Source organism: Aythya ferina, assembly GCF_964211825.1.
Source record: "Aythya ferina genome assembly, chromosome: Z".
NCBI lineage: Eukaryota > Metazoa > Chordata > Aves > Anseriformes > Anatidae > Aythya > Aythya ferina.
The window spans coordinates 24,010,894-24,038,274 of record NC_140299.1 but is presented as its reverse complement, the minus strand read 5'-3'; the positions used below and the strand labels follow the sequence as shown (position 1 = coordinate 24,038,274).

General features: G+C 39.4%; 1 protein-coding gene across 38 annotated transcripts; it reads right to left on the bottom strand.

Moving 5' to 3' along the window:
• Positions 1-57: 57 nt before the first annotated feature.
• Positions 58-27,336, bottom strand: CDK7 (cyclin dependent kinase 7). 38 transcript variants are annotated; one of them, XR_014687047.1, is made up of 16 exons: positions 27,036-27,336; positions 26,882-26,941; positions 25,683-25,716; positions 23,824-23,891; positions 22,286-22,354; positions 20,612-20,722; positions 19,360-19,478; positions 18,103-18,202; positions 16,089-16,175; positions 13,162-13,311; positions 11,910-12,057; positions 7,855-8,120; positions 6,843-7,353; positions 5,867-6,043; positions 2,812-2,916; positions 58-2,734 (listed from the first exon to the last, which is right to left on the bottom strand). XR_014687047.1 is itself a non-coding variant. In XM_084503417.1 (12 exons), exons 1-12 carry the CDS (start codon positions 27,093-27,095, stop codon positions 8,104-8,106), a joined length of 1,023 nt encoding a protein of 340 aa, XP_084359543.1. In that variant the 5' UTR covers positions 27,096-27,336; the 3' UTR covers positions 7,570-8,103. The 38 variants fall into 38 exon arrangements, 3 of the variants coding, with proteins under 3 accessions (XP_084359543.1, XP_084359542.1, XP_084359544.1); XR_014687023.1 differs by having other exon boundaries at positions 58-1,687; positions 7,292-7,353; XR_014687024.1 differs by lacking the exon at positions 2,812-2,916 and having other exon boundaries at positions 58-589; positions 1,494-1,687; positions 7,292-7,353.
• Positions 27,337-27,381: the final 45 nt, after the last annotated feature.

Genomic DNA, 27,381 nt, shown 5'->3' with positions numbered 1-27,381 from the left:
AAAGCTGACTGGTCAGGCATGGCTTAATTTCCACATCTGCAAAATTAAATCAAAACATGAAAGAGAATCTGAGGTTTTATTTAAAAATAAACTGTCTTACAAGAAGAGGCTGCATAAAGGTGACATATGGGTGCGGTGGAAGAGTGCAAGCGTCAGCATATCAGGAGGTTGGTGGTGGAGAGAAAAACCTTGACTCACACAGTGCAGTGTTTTACTGCTTTGGGTCACTCTTCATATTCTCAACTAGCGTGGGGGACCAGCTGTATCCCAGTCTCTGACAGCGACAGGAGGAGCTGAATGAGCTAACAGGAGCTGGTAAGAGACCGAGCTTTGTCCAGGTTAATGCCGTGCTTCAAATTCACATCACTGGAGACTCCTTGCAGCACCCCAGGGATGCACACTAATTTAGCAGCTCACATCCGGTGCCTAACCCGAAGTGTTAGCTCATGGTGCTGCCCCTCCTCAGCACTCCCAGATTAGCTTCATGCTTTGTGTTGATAGCAGCAAGCCTTCAGTGGGCAGGGAACGCAGCTCCACGCAGGTCTGTTCCTGCCAGCACTCTTATCACTGAAACAAATGAGCCTAGCTTCTGCACTGAAGAAAACAATGGAGATCTGTAACAGACTTGCCAGTCAGTAGGCCAGAACACCCCAGGGCTTTGGGGTGTATGCTGTGGCTTTTTAAATCAAAAAAAAATAAAAAAATGTCACTAGACATTCTTGAACTTCCCTGCTGCGTTGCTGGCAAGGACTGAGCAGGCTAACAGCTAAGCAATGAGCAGATGCTGCTGCGTGAACAGAACTGTCACTCTGAAACTATCCACGCATTTAGAATAAGGTTTACCCATCAAACGTAGATTCTGAAATCAGAAATGGCTGTTGCAGTCCCCTAATCTGATTTACCAGCCAGAAATCTTCAGCCAGTAATTCCTGCCTCTTTACCCTGTTGGCAGGGTAAAGAGCATCTCCTTGAGGAGGAGCTAATTCTGATTCATGGCATTCAGAAATCTGATGGGAAATCCATAGTTTCAACTGAGAAAGGCAAGAAGATTTGGCCTGCCTTCGTATAAGGAATTCTAGCAACACTGATTTACAGAGATTTAATTAGTCACGACAGGAGAAAACAGACCTGCGCCAGCCCCAAAGGTTATGCAGCCGGAGCTTGTGACACAGGGGGGTGAGAGGCCGAATGGAGGCATCAAGGGGCCCCGCAGGACACCTGAGGGGTACCCAGGAATGGACTTCAAACTCTGGTCACAGTTCATGTGCTGGAGAGCAAGGAAAGCAGGGAGGGAAGTGCTTGGTTAGAAGTTGTAACTACACAGCTTTTTCCAGAAAAAACACTGTTAAGAGCCAGTTGTGCCCTGGGAGCAAGCCAATTTCCTCTCTCAGTGTGTATGCAGGCAGCACAGCAGAGCCTGAAGCCCCAGACACGTCACTTTGAGCCACCTACCTTCGAGCAGCCTACAAAACTCTGCCTACAATATATCTGACCTTGTTTCTTATGCACTTGTAACCTTCTGGTGGCACATCAGCTTCGCTGAAGCTAGCAAGAAAGCCATTACGCTTGGATCCCAAGTGTAGTTTCACTCGCAGATGTTGCACCTTCGCGTGTATCCACTTCACCCATGCCCAAGTCATTTCTACAGGGATTATGTAGAAACAGGGACTCTCACTGTTCCCCTTTGCTGTGAAAAGAATGCAATATTACCAGCTCTATAGAGTACTCAAAAGATGTTAGTGATGAAGCAAAAGGCTCTTTGGCACCACACAGGGAAATCATAACTTAGCAGGAATATCTGAGGACTCTGTGCTTCCTCAGGACTCGCACAGTATAAACCAGATCACCATATTTTATTGTAAGAATATTAGGAATTGTGCCGTTTTGTTCACACCTTATGAAAGGAAGCTGCAACTGGGAACAATGCTTTTACTGTTCTGTAATTCCATGTTTTTTCAGTAATTAAAGAGATTTTGGTTTTCATCAACTGGCAACGAGAAGAATGCAAAAAGGCTGCATGTGATGAGGAGAAAAAACTTTACCACTTGGCCATGTTTCAGATGAAATGAATGAAATACATAATACCTTTCCAAACGTAAATGTGATCAGAAAGAAAACAAAACCAAAATCTATCAATTGTGGTGACACATACAATTAGTTCATTTTTATAGCATACATTTACACTTTATATGCCTATTAAAATATAAGAGATTTGAATTCGCTTTTTAGGTAAATGTATATTTTGCTTGAGCCTAGGAGTTAGACACCCGTCAAAAACATGGTTATGGGAAGGTGGGGAAATGTGTGTCAATGCTCATGCACATGTTCCGGAAACAACCACTCAAGTCCAAATGGGACCTTTTACGTAGCTAATGACCTAACTGCTGTGATGGTTGCTGGAACAGTGTCCTGTGGAAAAGGTATTCCAGTTAAAGGGAGCTCCACGCAAGAGTGTGAATAGACAGTAAAAATAATTTCTGCAACACCTAGCAGTTTTACTTGTCAGTGACTGAAAGATCATCCCCGTCTCACAGTCCAGATGGCTGCAGGCCACGAAGTCAATTTTTTCTGAAGTATGCACCACCACCTGGTAACTCAAAGTTTCTTGGGGATGACAGAGCACTTCTTTCCAAATCCTCCTAGGTAGCCAAGGGCTTCCTTTGGAAATCTTTCAGAAGCCAGCATATCTAGGAACCATGTTGGGACCAGTACCCACAGCACAACGTAGCCCAGCCTGTAGACCTGACAAAAAGCAGCTGGGAACAGCCCACTCTGACACAAAGCGTGCTGTTAGCAGCCACAGCATCTCACCTGTTTTAGTGCTTGGCTGAGGGCAGGAAGCCCAAGGGCAAGGCGTATCCCATTCCCGTGTTTGATGAGGGCACTGAGATCTTGGCTGTTACATCTTACTTGCATCTTTGTAAGGAAGGGAAAAAAGGAGCATTATAATAATGGCTCCAGAGTTCACCGACACTTTGAAAAACATCTAAATTTTGTGTTGTTTTATGATGTTTAAGCTCATAGGAGCTCAACTTTCACACTGCAGTCAGTGTCTCTAGGGGCTGAAAGTATCTCCCACCAGCAGCTTCAGGAAAAGAATCCGTTGGCTTGGCATCCATTAAGATTCTTACACAGTGTAGCATTTGTTGCTGCTCTAATCGTATGATCCAGTATCTACATACAGCCTTGAAGGGGAGGGACACACAAAGCAACCGTAACAGAAAAGAAAGCACTGGGAGATCTGCTGAAGCAAGGCAAGGGCTCTACTGCAAAGAGACACCTGAAATACAAATCTCTGAGATGGGGTGGGAACAGAGATTGCCTGTGCATGTGCGGCCAGGTACACATGTGTAACCAGTCTTTCCAGAACATCAGGTTGGTCATAACAACAAACGGTGGTATCACTCACTACATCTTTGTTAGTGACCCGTAACTCACACATCTTTTCTAGCAGGTAGGAGTTATAATTAAAAAAAATAAAAGGAAAAAAGGTCCATGCATTTAAGTAGTCAAGTTTGGTTAGATTCTGATCAGATTGTTTTACATTGCTTGTTAGATTTGTAACAAAACACTTCATAGTAGTTGAAGATTTTAATCTTTACACAAAAAAACAGCATTTCCAGACAAATTTGCGTAATAAAGATTTTAAAGAATTATAGCCTAATAAACTGCTTTTTTTTTTTCCCCCACTGCAACTCTAATTTAACATAGATTAAAACCTGCATTGTCTATTAGTGAGGTGCAACAATTAAACCTTTCTGCATAGGTAACTTTTGTAACCAAACTACATTATGATAGCAATACATAGCTGTGTACCGAACTCTACAGTTGATGCATTTGCACATTTTTATTGACACTTTTTAGCCCAGTACCATGTACAACCAGTTATAAATGTCATTCTTTCTGACCTGTTGTTAAGTGTATGCGGTCCAACTTCTAATTCCTAAATCAGGTTTTAATTAATGACATCTCAGGTTACTTAATGCCTTCACCTTACAAATAACTGTCATAGACATTTAACTCTGGTGGCACTAAGGACACATTGTGCTCGTAGGAGACAGCAGAGTTCCCAGCCACATTTACACATTTCTGACACTGAGGTAAGCAGCCAGCAGCTGGGAGTCTGGTGCTGCCTTATTTACCCTTACTGGAGTTAATGAGTGACAGATGAAAAAGAGAAAACGTGCGTGCCCCCAGGTTACTAAATAAGGTCAAAGTAAAGGGTCTTATTCAAGAATATGAAGTAATGCAGGCATAAACTACATGCTGAGAGTCAGGCCAGTTTCCCATCCTCACAGGAGCTCCAAGCTGGCAGAACAAGGACTTTCAGAAAAACAAGTATCAGGAAGACAGTTGAAATTGTTACTGCATCTGACTACCTGCTTCATGTATCTGACAGACACTACCTCCGGTGGCAGGAAAAATGTGTCTGAATGTATATCAACATCTGAACTCCTGCAGTTAAGCTTGATGGATGGCCTAAGTACTATTGGAAGGTACCTGCCTACCAGTCTGACCCAAACTGGAGGTTTTTCAAAAACGAAGCACACAGTCCACATTCTGTTTTCAAAGTCAGGTCAGTGCAACTGCCAGCATCCCTACTAAAGTGGCACAAATCTCCTGGAGTAAGCAATATACCACATTCCATTACACATGTTAATTAAGAGCAAAATGCCGCCTTCTCCTCCTTCTTTCCTTGCATACCATTCTGTTTTTATCGCAGTGGTGAATGCTGCTTGTATGCAGGTTTCTGGGTAAAGTTTGAACTGACTGCACTAGAAGAAATAGTCACAACACTGGCAGCCTCTGTGCTGACTACACAGCAAGTTTTTCAGGACATTCTCACACAGAACCTGCCTGCCTGTCTGCAGATTCAATTCTTTGAAGGAAGACAAACTCCTTAAGTAACTGTTTGAAAGAATAAGGGTTTCTAAAAAGAAATAATTATTTGCTGAATTACTTTCTCACAAATGGAGTAAAAAATAAATTAAAAAACTTAGAACTGAACACAGAGATGACACGAGGATATTTCAATAGCATCAAAACTTATATTTTATCCCAGTTCTATTTGGGTAAGCTTGACAAAGAGATACAAAAAAAGATGAATGAAGTTTGCACCAGTGATTGAGATGTGTTAAGAGAAATGCAAGATGGAGTTCGCAAGCTAGCAATAACAGAGCTGCTGCTGGTGCCTTCCAGTTGGTGGTGATGGGTTATAGAGAGAATAAATCTAATACCCATCAGGCCTTTGGGAAGAGAAGAATCAATATAAGGTTATCTTACACAATACTGTCTCTCATGCCCTGAAGAGCTACAGCCATACATGTCTCGTTCACATCCTCTCATACTACTACACGTCATTACAGTCTGTGAAGAGTGTTCAAAGAACTCAATTTAGCCCTCCGAGAAGCTCCCCATCTCAACCAGTCAAACTAAACTTAGACCTATCCCTGATTTATCCTGTGATTTTATTACAGCCACGTGGAGAGAATACCTTACCTCAGACAGAGTTGATATAATCCAGTACGAAATGCAAGGGGAAGTGGAGGGGGTTCAATAAAAAACAACCTAAACCACAGCTTTCTTGTAGTAATTCCTCCCTTCTATCTGAGAAGCAAATAAATATGAAGTCAGGTGAAACCTGCTACAATTTTAGAGGTTTCTAAAGGAATCATCATACTGGTGTACATGGAGCGTAAGTGACCATACACCAGAAGAAGTGGCCAAGCAAGAGTTAAGAGAATAGTGTATATGCAGGAACAGGAACAGTCACAAAACCAAGAACAAACACTAGTAGAAGCAAAGAACTAGCAGAACTGCCTGGAGTGCTCACAGTATGGAGGCTATACCATAGATAAGAACGTACCACAAATGCAAAGCAGCAGTGTTACACCGCATCCTGGCTCTAAACTTCTTTGTCAAAAGAGCATAGAGGCTGGAGGGATCATACAGTGTTGGCACTAATGAAGAATCAAGGAGATGAGATGAAGACATGACAGCTAGGAGTCTTGCCTCTCCATGTTATCACAAGTAACCCCAGTCTCTGTGAGAAAACAAAATCAGTTTTGTTTAGAACAGAGAGCACGTTCCCTTTCTATATTGCGTGTTCTTACAGTGAGTTTTGCTGCTTTTATTGTGGCAACATAGAAAGGGAAAAAAAAGGCTTTATTAAATTATATAAGTAATATCAGTACAATCCACAGAAGTTACTCAAACTCCAGTAGGTCTGAAAGTGGCTCACAATTAAAAAAAAAAAGTGATGAGGGCAGGGAAACCGTCTCAATCCAAGAGAGAAGGCATTTAGATTAAGTTCCAGTTTGCACAAGTGTACAAGATAAGCCTTTATACAATTACATAAGCACACATATTGCAAGCTCAAGACAAACCATATATGATCACTGTTAATCTTAATAGAAGCCAAGTAGGTTGCAACAGTTAAATATTTAATGTGCTGGTGTGATAAAACAGATTGTCCAAGCTGAAGCATCGTTAGCATGACAGAAAGCTTGCAAGGTAAGCTAGCTACAAATTTAAACAGTATTTAACCAGTTGCATAGTAATTGATAATCAGCAGTAGTCACAAATGCTTCTTCCAGAGTTCTGACCTAAGTCAAAAGAGTTAAGTCAAACTATCCAAAAGCCTGAAATCAAGAAAATATTGTGCTGATGTTTTTTCTAATCTTATCTTACTCTGTGGTGTATGTACACTTAAGGTATGCACAAAACCACCATTAAGAGCAAAGTAAGTTTAGTCCCTGACACAGAAGGCTTCGTTCACGAACACAGATGAAGTCAAGACATGATAAGCTGCTATATACACTCACAGCACACAACAGCCTTACCTGCAGTGCACAGTATGACAAATGAATTCCAGTGTGGGATTTGGAAGAGAATGGTTCCTGACCTTCTATTATATAGGAGCACTGCTTTTTTAATTCAAGTCTTCTGTGGTAGACACATGATTGGAAGCACACAGGTCAGCAGCATAGGTTACAAAATGCTCAATGTCCTCTTTTCAACCTCTCTTACAGAGCACAGTAAACAAATGCTCAAATCCAGTATCTACTTGACAAGTTTCGCCAATAGCAGCTTGGAGGATTGCTCCTTGTTCTACTGGAAAAGGTTCCCTTCAGGCCAGGGTGTGGTCTAGGCATATGCTGTGTTTGACAAGAAGGGAATGAAGTAACTCTCACAGCAGAGCTGGTACAACACAAAATTGCCACTGCCATACAAGCTCTATTTGTTATGCTCAAGAGTTAGGCGTGAGTATACTCACTGAAAGATTCTGTACCTGTATTAGTGGCTGAATGTTTCAGGACTTTGAAATCCAGTCAGAATGCTGCTCTAGAGAAGCTGAATGCAAAAAAAAAAAAAAAAAATTTACAGTACTCCTAACTCTCTCTTCCCTATTGAGATTAACATATTTTTTAAACCTATCCCTGCCCGAGGTAGGACTGCAGCTCTCCTCTTAGTCCTTCAGCCTGCACTCAGGATGATCTGTGATTACACAGATAATAAAAAACCTGCTATAATTAGTATAGAGAAAACATTCATGATATGACATTATCATTTAGGTCTTCGTAGAAATTTAATTTTCACTCACCAACAACCAGAAACACAGTAGGATATTGCCATGAACACAGTACGTTACTGAGGGAGTAGCAACTGCTGCCCCTTTAAGGCCAACGTATTTCCAAGTTGGCTGATGGTACAAGTAAATGGAGTTATTTCAGCAGCAAGATGATGGTTACTAGTCCTCTACAACTTTAACTCTTCTGCTAATATACTTGCCATATACATTAAAAAACAGAATGCTCAAAGAGGGTCACAACTGGGAAAATGACAATGGCTCACCGGGTATCCCTGAGATCCACTGCACAACAGGGGTGGGCACGCAGTTAGGCTGCGCATCAACAGCATCTACTGGCTTGTTTCTTTCCACTGAAGAAGTCTGGTTGCCCAGCAGCCACTTTGTAACACAGTTATGCTGGAAGTCAGGCAACTTGAAGAGCTGAGCACAGTATCTGCACTATGAAATGTTCAACAGCCACAGGTTGACAGGAGGGCTGGTATAGTTTTCCCAGCTGGATCTCCCTCCATCATTTATTGCAATCTTGAGGCTGTGAAGAAAACAGTATTTATATGCGCTCTCAGATAACTTTTCCTGGAAGACTAGAATGCGTAAAAGAAACAACTTCACATTCAATCTATGCATCATATTGTTTTCAATATAGTAGATGTGTCCTTTGAAAGTCTTAAGGCGTGTCAAATGAGAGCACAGGCAAACTCACTCGTTACTATACTGGCATATTAAAAAAAGAATCCTGCCCTTCTCTTACAATGATACAGTTTTTCCAGCATGTATTACACATCAGACATATATACTTAAGCTCCAGGTGAAAAGGCTGTATTTGCAGTTTTTCTCCTTGTTTTGCAGTTTTGCATCTATACAGGATAGCACATGATTCAGCATAAAGGCTTTGCAAAATTAGGCTGTGTAAATCTGTAGCCAGCAAGTGTCTTTTTATGGAATTAATACCTCAAAGCATGGGTCGAAATAATGAAACAGCAAACCAGAAAAAGCAATCTTGCTGTTTTGTTTAAAAAATTTATTATAAAAGAAGTTAATAAAACCTCAATTTCAGTTACTAAAATTGCATTCACATTTTACATATAAAACAAACAAAAAAAATAAACATCCAGTGACTATTACAGCGTTTTTCAATGGTTGGCACTCGGGTCATATGATCACTCATTTTCATCCACCATCCACAGCAATCAAAAAATCAATTTTTTTGGTAATCCTGAAAAGTGTAAATCACAATGTTACCAAAGTAAAGGGGTTCAGTCCCCTCCTTGAGTTTTTAATGCTCATTTAATACTATTCTTCACATTCATTTACTCCGAGCTAGTTAATGCTGTCTGCAGCAGCAAAATACTTCTATTTCAGTAAATCTATGGGGGACTGCCAGAATCAAAGCCAACTTGCATCAGTAGCTGTACTCCATATGAGTCCCAAATTCCATAATTATGGGTTAATTGCATTTGGGATACATGTATTTCTCTTTGTTGGTATAAAAAGTTAGCCAATTAAATCTATTCTAAACCTACGAAAGGCAAGTTGTTCTAAGACTTAACCCTACCCTACTGCATATACTCTTAATGATCTTTTTTGCATGCTGTCTGCAGGAGGTAGCGGCCTTTTTTGTCTATGACTCATTCTTTAACCATGTTTTTGTTAGTATCAGCTGTAGAGATGCAGGGATCAGAAAAGTGCTGTTTCTATTCTAACTGTCCTCTCCTTTACTCATGTGCTATTTATTTATAACATAGGTAGCTTATACCATCGTTGCCTTCTGGGATGACAGATATGAAGTTTGCTATGGGAGGTCCAATTGTTTTTGCCTGCCCTGTAAGCAGAATTGTCCTCTAAAATACACTGGCATTGAATCATTCCCATGAACTTTAACGGAATACCCAAACAGCAGAAGTTTTTAATCTTAGATATGAATGGACTTTTATTTTTTTCAAGCCAAAGTAGAATAGACCTGAGATTAGGTAGGTTTCCTACACTGTGTTGACTTCAGGAAGAGTTTATTGCTGTTATCTTCTACATTCTGTTTTGTGAGTTTACAGCTCTGTAGAAATGCAAATTTGTAGGACCGGAAATCAGTGTTCTGGGAAAGAAGTGCTGTATTTGACTATGTGTTTTCCAGGGTGGAGAACATGGACAATGATGTTATAATAACATCATTGTCTCCACATACCTCACAGATGAGAAGTAAGTGGTAGTAATAGCTAGCAATGATGTATGCTTAATACTTTGTCATTCATTTAGTTCGTGAGTTTTCCCCTGACAACAGTTGTTTGTTTTTTTTTTTTTTTAATTTTCCCTGTAGGGTACAGCCGCTGCACATTTAAGTTTGGTGAACACTCCCGAAGGCTATAGCATTTTCTTCTTGTGGAACAGCAGCACTTCATGGTGATGTAATTTCTCTCTCCCAGAAGCAAGCCTCTGGTGCCAAGATTTTGTAAGAGGGCACCCACTACTAACTGCTTCAGTCTACTCTAAGTTCTAGAGTGCTGCCTCAACAGGGCTGAAGGAGAGATGCTATGCAAGATGCAAGCACAGCTTAGTTTGAGAATTTCAAAGGATGAAATTTATTTTTCTTTGAAATGACTTCTGCACATTTTCGTTCTCAACAGCACTAAAAAATGCCGTATTTCCACCTTTATTTATAAATACTGTAGGATTATTGCTCTTTCAAACTAAAAGCATATTCACATTTTAACTTGATGTTCATGCCATGTAAGGACATCAAACGAAATCCAGGGTAGCACACTTGCTAGATCTAATTTTGTCTCTCTCCTTTAACGTCAATTGGGACTAGGAAATATACCTTTGGTACACTTGGGTTCTATCAGCCTAGCTAAGGCAACAACAGAACATAAGTTTTCTGATGTGCATCAACCAGCACTTGGAGGAAACAATATACTTTTTAAACTGATACTCAAATGTCTCAGGAAGTAATGCTGACTTCCTAAATGCCTTAGTTATATCCAACCTCAAACCTTATGGCATTTAACGCTGATTTCACTTTGCTGAAGATGAGACTTTTGTAAAGACATTAAGCCAATTAGTGTTCTAATTCTGATACAGCTCTGGGAACCTTGTTCATTGATAAATGAAATATTTTAAAGTTGCAGAGCTCAGGGAATCATTTCCTCCTCTTTCCTGTCCTTTAGTTAATTGGCGTATTTTGGGGCATGGACTCGAAAACAGTAAATCACAGATCCTCACATGGTGTTGCAGAAGGAGATAAAGAGCTTAAATTAAGCAATTAATTACATACGGGAACTTGACAAGTCAGCCCATGGTACTGAGGTCACCAGACAGTGTGTGAATAGTTAAATGATTAAAGATTCTAATGAGTTAATGCATTTTACTTTTAAAGTGACAAAGACTATCAAACAATGAATTGAAGTGCCTAAAAAGTAAGCTAAACTCTAACAATTTATCTGTCTGAACTCAAGAGGAAATGTACTTTCATGCAAGTATTTGCATTCCAAAAATATGTATGACTTTAGTATCAAAGAGCCTCGTACTGACAAGAACAAAAAGCTGACAATAACCTGGCAGCTGCTATCTAGCAAATTCTGGCTGTTAAGGCAACAAACTCCCAGTTTAAGAACTAGCGTTTGCCTCTCTGATATGAAGTCTGCCTAGTTTAGTGTCTGAAAGAAGTCTTAAATCCTCAGAGCTTTATTACTATGAAGGTAAGAAGTATGTGCTACTGTCTGGGGGAAAACTGGACATTCCATATAGAAGTTAATATTAGAAAATAGGTTTGCCTTTTAAAAGGATCACTGCAATGTGCTTAGAACTTCCTTACAGAGTGATCGTAACACTTAACGTGCTTAGTCCAAGGGAGACAGCGGAAATCTCTCTTCTAAAATCTGATCTACAGTCTCTGATCTGTCACTTGAAAGAATGAAATACCATGTTTCTCTCATACTCTCCTCCCCCCATTTTCTCTCTCCCTCTTTTTTTTAAAAGCGACTTCCACCTCAGTTCAGTAAAGTGTCTTGGGAATAGAGGGTCTAATAGTAGCCTCTAACTTATTATGTAGTACCACACTCCATAATGGAAATTAATGGTATTAAAAATCTATTCTAACAAATAGATTTCAAAAAGCTTTTTTTTTTTTTTGTACTAGTTCTGCTAGAACACAAAACTAAGCCATTCTCACCCTAAAGTGTTTATCCTAAAATATAAATTGTCAGAGGGCTTCAGATGGTGCTGGTACCCAGTTGTCCATTCAGAAGGTTTTTGTTCTGAAACACTGGAAGCATCACTTCCTCTCTGAGCTTGTAGCTCCTATGTTAAAACAGGTGAAACAAGATGTTACCTTGATCTATTCCTTCTGTTCTTTTCCTTTTTAAATTTGGAATTGCATTTTGTTGCTCCTTTACAGCTTCTGCAGGACAGTTGGGTCTGGGTAGTTGGTTTCCTGGAGTGGGTCCTGGTCGATTACTGAAATACTTCTGTTTCAACGCCTTAATGATAACGGAAGAAGAATAACCAAATAATTAGTATATAGCATCAGAACTCCATATATTGAGAAACTATAATGAAATAAATCACTTGTAATTACAACTTCAAAAACTACTTTGGCACATTTGTATGGAAGGTGTTCTTGGTACAAATCAAGGTTTGGTGTTCTCAATTATTACCATGGTACTTTGATTTTATTAGACATGCAATAATTGCAAACTGATGTTTTTAACTTGTACTGAGACACCTAAACATCTGAACTCTAGACTACACTGCAGGAGATTTTGTACAAACAAGAAGTTTGTATCTCCAAAGAGCTTACATTCTGAAAAACAGATGAGACATGAGGATAAAAAAAGAAAGTGGAGAAAAAGGATTAAAATAATATGATCAGATTTAGGGTCCGAACACCTGTTTTGCTAACTTTTAAGATAAGTCTTCCCCCACAATTTCTTTAACTGTGTTGCTTCTACAATGTAAACTGCAAGAAAAATGTAGTTTGAACAAGAAAAAGACCAACACAAGGTAACAGGGATAGTTTCATGTAGCAATATTACATACCCTATTTTAAACTTTTGGAGTTCCACAGGTTCCATAAACTGTGGAATATGGTCTTACCTAAGCTGTCTCTTAGGTTAATATTATTCTTGCTTATGCCAATAACATAGTATTCAGATCAGGATGCTGGTTAAAATCATCAGATTTCCAAATAAAAAGAGTCAAAAAAGTTTAAATAAAATAGAAGAGACTAGATGAATTAAAGATGAAAACCTTTTAAGAGCAGGGAATGAGACCTGCTACACCAAGATTTAAGTTGCAAACTTCAGGTAACTGAATTTAGAATATCAAATATAATGATTGTCTGTAGACCATGACTCATACACCTTTATTTACATTCTCTTTATAATTGGGCGTGGAGATTATTAGTGAGAATTATTCATGCCTTTCAGAGTTCTCTGTATAAAACACTGGAAATATATTTCTAACATTTCAAAGACAGATACCTGACATTTCATTTCAAACCTGGTTTACTAGCTTCAAACCACATTTATTTGATATTAACAGTAGGTTAATGAACATTAGGACATAATGCAAGCATATGATACCTGAGTAGCTGTAACCCTAGCACAAGGATTAAAAGTGAATAAGCCTTGCAGAAGACTGAGCAAATCATCACCAGCTGCACTGAAGATATGCTGAAGCGGCATCCCAGGGAAAGGCTTAAATGTGACATAATCTGGAAGACTTGTCATATCCTGCAAAGACAAAAATGGGATGTAAGTATTTTCAACTTTGAAATAATTCAGCTTTTCACATATATTGGTACAGTTGTTTCACACTTTCCGTTTCCAAGCAATCTGTCCTTCCCTTGCAAAAAAAAATTGCTAACAATGAAAGGAAGCATGAAGGAACTTCATAGAGTGAGTGCAGACAAATGAAGTAAAACTAGCTTTGGCTTTTCTCTTGCAAACTCACATGGTAGAAAAGACAAGATTCACTAAAGAACCAATCTGTATTTTCTCCAATTTAGTAACAGGCTGTCCTCAGAGTTCACTGTTCATCACAACTGTTTTAAGCTACTTTTGAAATGCAAAATAGTTAAAGTTTTACTTGTGGAATGGAGGGAGGGAACAAGAAATATACCAAGCAGTTAAACAACAGATGAATGGCATACTTTTATCTCCCTTAGGTACAAAAAAAAAAATAAATCCCATTTTATTCAAATTCTATCTTAAAAAACTGCTATAGACAATTTTCCAAACATCTATAAGTAATTTAAATCTCTAAACATCACACTAAGTTTATCCAAGCAAAATAGAACGCTAACACTGAAGTGAAAAATGTGTACAATGAGTCTCAGTTCTAAAGGTTTCAATTCTCAAAATGTGTGGGTTTTCAAATTAATTTGGGAATATCATCTCTGTTATGCCATCAAATCTCCTATTCTGCTTTTCCCACCTGTTTCAACTCTTCTCCCAAGAATGCTGAAACGTCACTGCAAAACAACTTTGTACATTTCCTTTAGAATCTCAGCACGATGCAATTGTGTGCAATTGACTAGTACTGCCTTCTATTTCTCCATATGGCTATAGCTCCACTTGGTGATTGTGCACCATTTACATAAAGGAAAACCAGCACAGAGAGGGAACACAGGCAGGATGTGACTACTAGTTAACAAATACAGAGGATGCTTCCACAACTTAATAAAACAGGACAGTGGGATCAGGGAATTCAGAACTCCCCATGCCCTCTAGAAGAAACCATCACTGGAGAAACTGTGTCCTGTTTTATGTCAGCCTGCCTTAAAACCATGGTATGTGGGTCATTGTGCATTGTAACGCTATGTTTGGCTAAGCATTAGTGAATGACTGCATTTACTGTCATCTTGATCCAAATAATTGTGCTACTGATTTGTATCTATTACTGTACTGTTACTCAGATAAATTGTTTATCCCTACAGTTGTTGGTCTGGTGTCTGTCACCACATCCTAAACTTTTAACTTGATTGGTTCACCTCTGGTCACAGAAAGGGGGGGTACGATACACAGCATCATGACCTGCCAGGGCACCATAGTGGTTGCCTTAATTGAGTTTTTTGGAGCCTTGCCCCACCCATAGACACCAGATTGCCTGATTGTGGGAACTGCCTATTCTCTTTCCCTAGCTGCTTTGATTAGAGAAATTCAAAACAACAAGCGTATGCCTATCCTTCGCTCATTGTTTCAGAAATACTTAGCATAATCTGTATAGAGACAATGCCTTTTGTCTCCCTACAAAAAGAATTAGGTCAAACCCAGTGGAGTACTCAGGCTGCAGTAGAAGATCAGACTTTCATTGCTGCCTGTGCTTAAATTGTGCAGTCTAACACGGAGACATGAGTGCATTGCATGGTCCCCCTAAAGTAGCAGTATGTGCCCAGGAAAAGCTTGACCAGCAGCCTGAAGCTGCATAAAAAACAGACTTTCTGAAACAAAAATACATATAAATTTACATGCTGAGTAAGACAACTGGTACCGAAATAATTCTTAAAGCCCAAACCAAACTTAATCCCAGCATTTCTGGAAACTCAAGATGATGCTAATGGAGGTACAAGCATCTCTACATGCTTGTCCACAAACATAGCACCTGCTTTATGTGGCTAGGTATATTATAAACATATTACTGTGGATTACTTAACCTGATTTGGACATAAATAATGTGATGGGTGGAGGAGGGGGCAGAGGGAGGGGAGATGCCATACAGATTTCAGAATCAGATACCCAAACCCCCACTTTATGATCTGGAATCTGACTACAGGTTCCAGCAGAAAATATAGACTATATTTCTGGGTGTAAGTAGCTTAGAGTGAATGAGAAGTGCCCACAGGACTCCTGGTTATTTCATGGCCAATCCCACAGATTTGGATTGAGCACAGCTAGGCTGGTCATCATTCAAGCTTTAGATGCAACCAGCATGGCAGATAAAGACCTACGGTGAAGCTGTCCCACTGAGACCTATTGGTACCCACTAGTTAAAAAGGGTCCACTCAGGATGGATACTGATTTGTATTTATTACTCCACAGTTACTCTGAGATGAACTGTTTATCATTAAAGCTGTTAGTATGGTGTCTCTTACTGTCTCCCAAACCTGTAACTTGCCCAGCCTAGCTTACGTTCCTACTAATTGCCTTCAAAAGCAAGAACAATTTAAGTCTTTCAGGTTAAAGCAGATTAAATTAATCAAGCATCTCAAGAACATTAAGCAAGTGCCATTCATTTCACACAAATAGCCATGGGAAATGTGGACCAAGAAAAGAAACCAAGAATCTCCATTAACATTGTTTGATGCTAACATTGCTATATTAAAAGTTTGCCATGAGGAAGGAAAAAAACTCGGCTGCTTGTCCTCTTTCTTTTCAAGATAAGGCAGTTCCTTCCTCAAAACCTACTAAACTAACTGGTATATCACTTAATTTCAAAAGCTAAAACAAAGTAAATGTAAAAAGGTGAAACAAGGAAAACTAATGTCAGTGTGTTAAACAAAAAGACTCACAGGCCACTGTTCTTCTGTCGGAGTGCCCAGTGTTTCAAATATCCTTGTCAGCTGGTCAAGATCAGAGTCTCCTGGCAAGAAAGGAACCTAGGAAGAACAAAACAGAATTATACAACATAATTTCTCATTGAATTAGCTTCTGAACTTCAATTCTAGAAAGCAACTTTGAGTGCCTCCTCATAATTGCATTGTACATTCACGGCAAAACATCTTTGCTCACTAGCTGCCCACAGCAAAGTAGAGGATTCCTAATCATTTGAGGATTCCTAATGATGTTCAAATAGATTTTGAAGGCTTCTTGCAACCCAGGCTTAGTATCACTGACTCAATAGCATAGAAATAAACACATAATTAAACTACTGCCACATTAATATAAAATCTTTCTTTTCCTGTGTTCTTTTCCTTTAATTTCACATCTGAGCTGAAAGTTCAGTCTGTTGTTCAGTGATCTTTCCAGGATCTACTATCTCAAGTTAGGCTTAGTACAGATTCAAAACAATGTAAATTGTAACTGGACAGCTAAAATAACAATTAGACTAATAGAATTAAGATGACATTGAGGGTAGATGGTGACTCATACCCACTAAGACAGAAACAGCCTACCCAGTGTCACGTATCGATTAGATTAGGCAAAAAGACAGAAAAATTAGATTTGTCCAGTTGGAGTTGTAGTTTGTGCATCAGGCACACAATGAAAGAGAAAAAAACTTCATGAACTTAAGTAAAATTAAGAAGAATTAGAGGCAGTATTTAAATAATTAGGACAGAAAGAGCATAATAACTATCCCTGCTAGGAAGTGCATTCAGTTCTGGTGTCATAAAAATCGATGGAACATCAAATTCTTTCACAAAGCTCCCAGAAGTGCATTGTCCCTCAATCTAGTTTACCCAAGAAGAAAGAGATAAGACATTTAAAACTATAATGGTGATAAAACACAACCATAAACACAGTTTCTGCTTTGTGAGAAACCAAATTACTCAATACAATTCAACAATATATATGCTTTCTAACTTTCCACAAGCTTACTGAACTTTAGAGAATCTAGTCCATGTTTATTTACCCATTACTAAAGCTGTTTAGACAACAGCCACTATAAATTCCTGTTTCTGAACCAACAACTAAATTGTAACAGCACGCTTGCTTGTATGATAAATCATACAAGGTAAAAGACATTCCAGGGTGTTTTCAGACAGACCAGTTCCCCAGTCTGGTTCATGACATGGTCACACAAACATTTAAAGAAAACAGCAGAAGCCACTTAATTGTGAAAGGTTAAGTTATAGTGCAGGCTATTTCACGCTTTCAGCTGTGTCTGTACCCTTGCCTGCCACTTCCTACCTCATATTTTCATGTTCTCTTGACAGAGCTACATAATACATTGCTTAATTCCATAAAACATACTTAAGGATGATTACATCTGTACACCTTACTCAGGAGTGATATATTAGAATCCTGTCGGTTATCAGAATTTCTTCAAACTACTTCACTCCAATTTGTTAAGCAACCACAGCTGAGAATAACATCAGTACATCTCCTCATGACAAATAAACCCATAGTTATTGTACTGGTGCTAGTTATTCCCAGTTACCTGGAAACAATTTGTGAGGAATAGAGTGTGAGTGTATCTGTGTTGCCAGTTTTCCAGAAAGATCACAAATGAAAACGGATGGAAGGCTGTATGAAAGGTAACATTCAGAGGACTGGAAGAGTTAACTGCTCTAGTCACCTTCCCCAAGGCAGGATGTGTGACAGTTTGCTGCAATTTTTTGCTTAGCTGTTCTTAAAGACTTCCAATGATTGTGACAGTTATGTAATCTCAGTCTATTTGAAAACCTCACTTTCCTTACAGTTAACAAACTTTTGGACGAAGGGAGGGGGAAAAAGCTTAATTTCCTAGAGAGCAGCCTAACTTCCTTTTCCTGCTACTGTTACAGCAGAGAGGAAGCCCGCACCTAAAAGCTGTAGCGTAACACACTGAAGAGCAAATATAAATGCTTATATTTGAAAACTTACCCTGAGGAGCAACTCTGCTAAAATACAACCGACAGCCCACATATCAACACCAACACCATACATTCTAGCACCAAACAATAATTCTGGGGCTCGGTACCACCTGAAAAGAAAAAAAAAATTAGGAAAAAAAATCACCTGATTCTTCTGATATTAAGTGTTGCATTCAGCAGTAATGCAAGAACTACAAAACCGGTTCTGCTCCTGTGTATTTTTCTAACACTGAAGAATTGCAAAGTCCTTTGTTAAAAAATAAAAATAAAAAACTGTTCCTCACCACAGGCACAAGAATAACCATAGATCACCTACAGTTTCAGCTGAGCTGGTTGACAAGCAACAGAACTGTAGACGTGCAAAGGAAAAAGTAGGCAGGTTTGCAAGTTATAAACCATAGTTTTCTTTAAATTTGACATTCATGAAGTAACACAGAGAGAATTCTTTCCAGCTTTTAGAAACACCTGTAGCAACAGACCTAAGGATAGAGATTAGTTCTGTACAAAATAAACCTTGGCAGTAGTTATTTAAAGCTGCAAAGAAGATCTGGTACATACTGCATTTGAAACTACTGTATCAACTCTGCCTCTTCAGTGAATGAAGGTGTTAAAAAGGAACAATTTTGCCTAAATAGCTTTAGCATTGCAGCAAACAAAAAGAATTTTTTCTTATTTTGCAATCCTCTACTCTTTAAGAGTACATGTCTTAATTAAGCAGGTCATAAATGACATTGGTAAACCCTTTGTCTCATGCTTTTCACAGAATCACAGAATTTTCTAGGTTGGAAGAGACCTCAAGATCATCGAGTCCAACCTCTGACCTAACGCTAGCAGTCCCCACTAAACCATTTCCCTAAGCTCTACATCTAAACGTCTTTTGAAGACTTCCAGGGATGTCATAAATTATTTTGTATCATAAATAATGTGCCTAACTACAAAAAAGACTCTAGATCACAAGATTAGCAGCAAGTAACAATTGTCTTTATCTGAAGACTAGGCTTATAGATAAATGAGTATGATTTTCATGTGCTTCAAAGGAATGTCATACCATAGAACAATTGTCATCGATACAAATTCCAGAAGTTCTTACAGACTTTGCCAAACAATGCTGTCTTGTGTTTTCTGTTTTAAGACTTTTCCCACTACAGATATATAATGAGGTATACGCTAAACTCTAAACATGTTGATTTGACATGGTTTATTCCAGGAGGCAATATAAAAGAGCTACACAATCAGTATCTAAGAAACAAAACAGAGTATGCCTTACCTTGTTACTACTTGGTGTGTATAAACTCTATTTGGGCTTCCAAAAGATTTTGCCAAGCCAAAGTCAGCCAATTTTAAAACCCCACTTTCATCTAATAACAGATTATTTGGCTTAAGATCCTGTCAGTTTAGAAAGAAAAGAATTAATCCTGTCAGTTTTGATAAGGACAAATATATATTGAACCTCCCAGCAGGTGTCCAGAAACGGCATTCTAAAACTCAGCCTTCTGATTCTATTACAAGTTTACATAGCAATGAAAAACAAACAAAACATAAAATCAAGTATTTCCTTATACATGAAAATCAAAACTAGCCAAACACTCCTATTTGAATATTGCAATACTTAATCTCCAAAGCATAAAAAGATTATCAGTTTTGCAGGAATATTAGTTTTACTGCATTGTTTACAAATCAATAACAAAGACCTAGCCAATTTTTCAGACAACTGTAGAAATAATGAATCTGGTACAGTTTAATACAGTAATGGTGTTGTGGGTTGGCCCCAACCAGAAGCCAGGCAGCCCACACACCTATGACCACTGATACCTTTAGTGGGTCAGGGGAGAGAAAAGGAAGAGTAAAAGCAAGCAAACTCATGGATCGATATAAAGGAAGTTTTACAGTTGCAGGAAGGGTAGTGGTGGGGAGGAAAGCAAGGGATGCAAAGGAAATCACTCATCTCCTCCCACGAGCAGGCCAATGCCCAGGCAGTCTCTAAGCAGTGGCCATTCTTCCCCTGCCTGATGCTGAGCACGATGCTATAATATATAGAATACCCCTCGGGCCAGCTTGGGCCAGCTGTCCCTGCTGTGTCTGCTCCCAGTTTCTGGCCTAGCCCCAGCCAATTTACTGGACTAGGGGCAGAGTGGTGGAAACTGAGAAAGCCTCAACAATATACAAGCACTGCTTACCAAGAGCAGAAACACCAGTGTGTTATCAACACCATCTTGGACACAAATTCAAAATAGAACAGGTGACTACGAAGAATATTAACTTCATCTCAGCCAGACCGAGTTCAGAGTTCTAATTAAAAAGTCACATACTTGAGATACTTTTATATATGCATCTACCTGATCACCATGTGTAACTCTTAGCATTTCTGGTGTTGCTGTTGCCACTCCATAATGGCTAGCATGAAGTCTTACACATTAAAAACCTATGAATTTCAAAACCATCTACGTTCTTAGACTCATCTTCTACCAAATGTGACTTTCGTTACAGGCATAAAGGTCGTCAATTTAGTGCATGCTTACCCTGTGTAGAATCCAGTGCTGATGTAAATATTCTAATCCTTGAAGCGTCATCAGCATGTATGCTTTGATGTGAGACTGAGTCAACACAATACTACTATCCTTTATAATTACCTGTAAAGTGTTAAATTGATAGTGAAGCTTATCATAAAAAATCATCTTTCTCCAGTTCTTTTGCAAAACAGTTATTTTTATCCTTTAAGACAAAGTTTGAATTGGCTGCCGTGTATGCGCTACTGTTCTCATCCTTTCTCCAGAAAAATGTGTCTCTGATTTAGTGACCAGAAATTTAAACAGGGAACCCAGACAGCCTATATGAGCTTTGCATAACCAGCAACTAAGAAAATTAGGGAAAAACTTAAGTTTATCATTTTAACTCCATTCCAGGTCGGTACCCTATCTTACAAGTCAAAGCTGTGCAAATAAAAATGTTAAATGTGCTAATCAGCTCAAACAAATTATATTCCTACTTGTTGCTTCTTCCTCTGTGCAAATTAAGCATCTAAATTTTGTAAATGCATCCTTTTCCCTTTTCAGGAAGGCAAGATACTTTAGCCCCTATAACATATTTTAACAAACCTATTCAACATTCAGCATTCTTCTGTCTTTAACAGTATAAGCATGACATTGACATAGAGTTTTAATACCTTCTACATTACTCCCCTCAAATTGCTTGCTAATATTACTTTGCAGTTCAAAAGCAGCCTTTCCCAAGCTTTAAGTTGTTTGAGATTTACAAAATAGCTAAAACTATACAAAGAATTTCAGATGTGCAGCACATTCCCAGACACAACAGGCTGCAGACCCAAATGTTGGCCTCTGAGTGATACCACAATGCAAGTAACTTACAGAGCATTTTATTCATTGTTGTACACTGTATCTTCTTCATTTCTAAATACTACATAGTTACTAAGTAAACAGAATTAATCCTCTACAAAGTCTACTTGTTACTGTAACTTCTATTAGCAAAAAACCTTCTGTCTCACATTCCTCTGGGCTTCACAAGCCTGTCAATGTTTTAATATTTTAGATGCTAGCCCCAGTGTTTAATGCCGTACCTGTAATGGGTTAGCTTAACAAATACATCAACTTCCATCCAGACTATGGACAGATACATAGATCTGACATGACTGTTACCTACAACAGTCTTCCAAAATGACGAAGCTGCAACAAAATATATGATACAAAGCCTTCAAAGACAAACTAATTTAAGATCTTGGAGAATGAAAAACCTGCAAGATTCAGACTCACAAGTACGCAGCACTGTTATGTTTAAAAGAAGGGTGCAAAAGTGTGTGACTTTTAGCATCAGATCATCACTTGGTATACTTTGCTTTTTTGGTATACCACGCTTACTTGTACATGTTTTGTGCTATTGTGCTTGACAATTGCATTCTGAAAGCCTAGCCTGTGACCAGAGGTTTCATGCTCTACTGAAGACCCAGAAAACTAACATAGTAAACATAATCTGTTTCCTGAAGATTATTCTGACAAAAAAAGTATTTAGAAGCAGAGGCATTTTGAGAACAGAGAAGAACTGTCCAACTGTTCAAGCTTTTTAGAGGCATAATCTTAATCAAGTTACGCAATGAAATGTCATCTTTCTAGAAATCAGTAAGTATAAAGCTGTTAAGCACTTTTTTCCAAAAGCATTTGAAGATACTGAAATAATCTTACCTCTAGATCTGTTTCCATAAAATCAAACACCAAGCTAATATTGGATTTGTGGCCAAATGCATCTATAAGCTGTAAAAACAAAATATATTATGATGTATTATACTCTCCTACTTCCAGTTTTCTACAATTCTACACTGTTTTAGTCTGTCTGTGGATTTTTAGGTTGCTGTCAGGGCTGGGGCAGACCAGCACAGAGCAACTGTTGCAAAGACCTGATAATCAGAGAGCAGTATAGCTCAGACACCTCAGTTTTGTCTCAGCTCTGATTTTCTTTAACATAACCTGTAAGAAATTGCATCGCTTCGGTTCTTCAACCTGCAATATAAAACTTCTTACTCAGTTTAGCTTCTTAACTCAGTTGCCAAAGAAGTCCCCGTCAAGTGTGGTAACATTTTACACAACTGCTTTTCCTTTCTGAAGTTAGAAATTTTAAAAATAGGGTTAACTTCACCATGTTAACAACAACAGATACCCTAACACACACCTCTCCCCATACTTAGCTGTTCTACAAAACTCCTACCCTCTTCTTGAATGAATTCACGAATGATCACAATTTTGCCAATTTCCTTTTAGAACTGCTGATGCTATCTGCTTCAATAATACCTGTGGTAACAAATTCGAGAGATTCACTATGTGCTGTGTAACTTAATACAGTCCTCCCTCCCAACCCCCGAAACATAATGTGAACACATCTCCCATTTCTAGTATTGTTTTTTTCCCCCCGTATCCTTTCTGCATACACTTTACCTACTACCTCAGTTTTGTAGACCTCCCAACGCCCATGAGGAATCCCCAACTTTTTCATAAAGGAGGTGCTCCATCCCATTGCCATTTTAGTTGTCCTCCTCTACATATTCTCTATTCTTGATAGCTAGAGCAACTGTTTTGAAAGTAATTTCACAGTCCGGAAGAGTACTGTATTTCCAGTCTGAATTTTTTAATAAAGTATCTGGAAAATTAGTATCTGCTCTAATATTTATGGCAAAGCTTCGAATGATCTACATTAACTAATTTTGAAGTATCTTCAGCTCCAGCTAATTATCTGTAGCTGAAAGTCAATCTAAACAAAACCGAAAAGACACAGGCATTAATCCTACCAACAGGTTTTCAATATCAGCACTAAAACCTAGTAAGCCCCGTGAGTCACACTGTAACATCGCTTACTAAGCTTGCTTTTGCCTCTCACTGGTTTCACCCGCAGCTAGCAAATTCAGATAAATTCAGTATTGCATTCATACACATATTTATCACAGAGATGCAGAGTCAGGCAATTTAAGTTTCCACAAGTCTTCCCACCTTTAATTTCCACAAAACCCAGGAGGTGTTTTGTGGAAACATTAAAAGGAGTTCAAAATTGAGGACTTTGTTATTGAAATAAGTGTTTTGCCATAACAACTGTTTGACTGCTCATTTTAGGTGACAAACAGCTACAATAAAATTAAGTAGCATCTCCACAACCCAAATAATTCTGAATTTGTTTGAGATTGTACCAACGGTATTTGGGGACCACTTCTAGAAGTAGCATTCATTTTACTTACACCAATAATATTTGTATGGCTTAGCTCCTGTAACAACTTTATCTCCCTGAGGGCTGTCCTGTTGATTCCTACATTGACAAAAAAAAAAAAAAAGATGAGGGAACAAAATTAAAAACTTTATCTTAAGCTTCAGAGAAACCTCTCATTCTGTTATTCACTGATTTACTATTAGAATCTACTTCCTCACCACTCATCTACTTGTCAAATACCAAGTACATCGCTATAGATATGTTGATTGCTGAAGCCTAAATAAAGGTGGGTGTATACTTTTTTCATAACAAATATATCATGAGAATCAGAAGATTCAGATTACCATGTTCTTGAACAAGCCTAGAAAAAAAATATTGTTTTGTTTTATAATAAAAGTTACTTCTTGCAAATATTAGTTCTTCAATGTGTCATTTCCAGAGGGAGGCACAATGGCAAACTTCACGAATCTCTTCTTTCTGAATCATAGAAAGAACGTAGCATTATTTAGAAAGGCTGGAAGTGCACGCTTTTCTATACTTGTATTGTGACAAAAAACAGTAGAGTGGCCAAAGCCTGCTCATCTGAATGAGAATCTTATAGAGAGATTTTATACAGAAATCCTGGGGCATGCACTTTGGCAGTCACACATGCTGCACCACATCAGACCCTGATTCCTGGGTCTTCCTTCAAATAATGCTGGTATGTATGGCTCACACAACCGGCTGGCAAGCACACATTCCTGTAGCATGTTGTGGAAGAAGAGTTTCAAGCTGCACGTGAGCTGAAGAAGAGTGTTCTCCCAAAACTTGTGATCTCATTCAACATGTAATATTCTAGCAAAGCTTTGGGCAAAGCGATGGATTAGCCTACACTCCTGCTTTGCCTACTTTAATTCCAATTTTAGACAGGCACCTGAAAGCAGATTTTGCCTGCTGAAACCTGCTGTAGCACAATTCTTGGATTCAGAAAAAAAAGTATTCCAGCGTGTTACCAGATAGCACAAGGAAACCAGACACGATTACTATTTTTTGAACTGTAGGTTTAAGCCAAAGGTAATGACTGTCTTTGAAGGACACTAGTCCAGTGAAGACCAATTGAATCATGACTCTGTGGCAGTCAGCACAACTGGTAGACTCTGGAATGTCTGAAATTTCATCCTTAGAATGAAACTGGAGAGTTGAGAGTAAAAACTCATCACAAGAAGTTGGCTCCCTGATGCAGGATCCCTGAAGGATGGCAGCCTACACACATACTACTGCATTTTTGGGCACCACATGGGTAAGTAAGAGATGACCATGATTACTGGGTTTTACTTGCAATACCCATGCCTAAAGACATGTGGCTGGTCAGAGCACATGATCAAAAGACACTGCTGCACCGGCCTATTTCTCAACACAAAAAAAAACCACCAAAACCAACCCATACAGAGACAAGATTTTTAAGATCTTGTTTTTATGAACTTTTGTTCCAGCGTAAATCACAAAAATGGCACAAAGCAAACATCTGACAACAGAGCCAAGCACTCCCACCTGTCTTACATATTTAAGGCATAGAGACACATCAAAACAAGACGGTATTCTAAACTCAGTGCTGTAAATATTATTATTCTATATTGTGTTTGTATTCCACTTAAATTGAGAAGCTAACTGGTTATATATACACAGTTAGCCATGGTAGATGTTATACACAGTTGCAAAGAGTGTGCAGATATTTCTGTTGCTTTTTTCTGTCTCTCCAGGTTGGGAAGCAGCCCTCAATTAGACCTTACACTGAAGGAGTAAATAAAGCTCGTTTTTCCTCAGCCAAGCTACAGTGTGAAAAATTAACCCACCAGTTTGCAGAAACAAAGAAAACAAAGCCACGCAACATGAACTTGTTTTAAAACTTACCATCTTTAGCTTCTGATCTATTCCCAAGTTTAATCTGAAAAGAAACGTTTCACATTATATAAGGTTAAGCCATCTGCACCAACAGTTAGGGTATGTTCTTCAGTGTTATTACTCCAAAACAGAATGAGTTTTAGTACCAGAAAGTGCTTTACCAGCTAGGCAGTTTTTTCTTCAGCAGAAAATTGATTCCACAGCATTAGCTTTTATGAAAGTTGAGAAACATTCATGATGGCTGAAAACAGACACGTTACAAACTGGCAGCACATAATGCTTTGTACTAAAAAAGTTTTATGATACCAGTACCAAGCCCCTCCCCTGGGAGAAGTGAGGCCAAGAAACTGTCAGTCTTCTCAGAAGGCCTTTCCCCCATGCCCAAGTACAAAGAGAACACTAATTTTACTAGAATCATTCTGTCTTGAGCGTTTGCTGAACAAACTTTCAAGTACTGACATTTCCAGGTGACAAAAATAAGAAAAGGGTACAAGCGAGCAGGTACATTTTTTGCAACAGCTGCTAGTATTAGCAACCCCGCAAGAACAGTGTTGTAACACTAAAATGGACTGGTGTATACAATAATTACTTGTTATTGATATGGTTCGACTTATCTAAGTAAACCTGGGCTCTTATCTAACCACAGTACCATAACATACAGTTTCATCCTTCACAAAACACTGCTAATCACCTCTTTCTAGTACAAAAACTTCCCATAATCTCTTCAAATAGCATGAAATTAAACACTTTATGACAACAGCAGTTTCAATGTTTGTATTTGAACAGCTAAACTGAAGATATGAGAACACTTTTGCCAGATTCTGCCAAAAAACTGCCCTCTATAGTTAACCAGGAGTAACATTCTTGGACTGAAGGAAGTTATGAACAGCAGACAAGATTTAAGTAGCAAGCTTTTACTGGGGACTAACAAAGCCTTGAATTCGGAAACGTGTGCTTTATCTGGTTTGAATGTGTAACAAACCATTTCAAGCTGCAGGCAGGGTAGCCTTTCAGAAACTCAGATCTAGTAGGACTGAAGGCCGCCTTTCTTCTTAGAAAAACGACGTATTAAAGTCAGCTGAAGCGGGGCGCTTGGAGAAAACGCTACAGATAAAGGAAGAGCGCTCCCCCAGCCACTGCGGGCCCGGAAAGTACAGCACCGAAACGAGACGGCCACGGCGCGGGGAGGGAGGCACGCCGGCACCCACCTTTTTAATAGCCACGATCTGGTTGGTGTTCTTATCCCTCGCTTTGTACACGGTGGCGAACTGCGGGGAGAGAGAAAGGAAGAAGGGCGAGACAGGTGTGACGGGGCCGGGACGGGGCTGGGACGGGGCCTGCAGCGGGCCCCGCGCCGCTCACCTGCCCCTCGCCGAGGAAATCGAGCTTCTCGTAGCGCTTGGCCCGCGCCCGCGCGTCCATAGCTTCCCAGGGAAGGAGCGGGGAGATGCGAGATGGCGGCGGGCCCGCCGCGGGCCTTCAACACCGCCTCGCTCTCAGCCCGCCGCCGGGACCGGGACCGGGACCGGGACCGGGACCGGCAACCGCAGGAAGCCGAGGCCTCAGCTCCGCCGCCGCGCGTCACCGCCTGCGCCACGCGGAGACACAACCGTCACCACCCCCTGTAACCGTCACCGCCCCCTGTAACTGTCACCGCCCCCCTGTAACCGTCACCACCCCCTGTAACCGTCACCGCCCCCTGTAACCG

Excerpts from the sequence above, each read along its gene's own strand:
- CDK7 (XM_084503416.1), bottom strand. The coding sequence starts at position 27,095 with ATGGACGCGCGGGCGCGGGCCAAGCGCTACGAGAAGCTCGATTTCCTC. Across the intron at positions 18,203-19,359 it reads ACACACCAAGTAGTAACAAG|GTGGTACCGAGCCCCAGAAT; the intron begins GTAAGGCATACT and ends TTTTCTTTTCAG. Across the intron at positions 8,805-11,909 it reads AACAGAAGGAATAGATCAAG|GATTACCAAAAAAATTGATT; the intron begins GTAACATCTTGT and ends TACACTTTTCAG.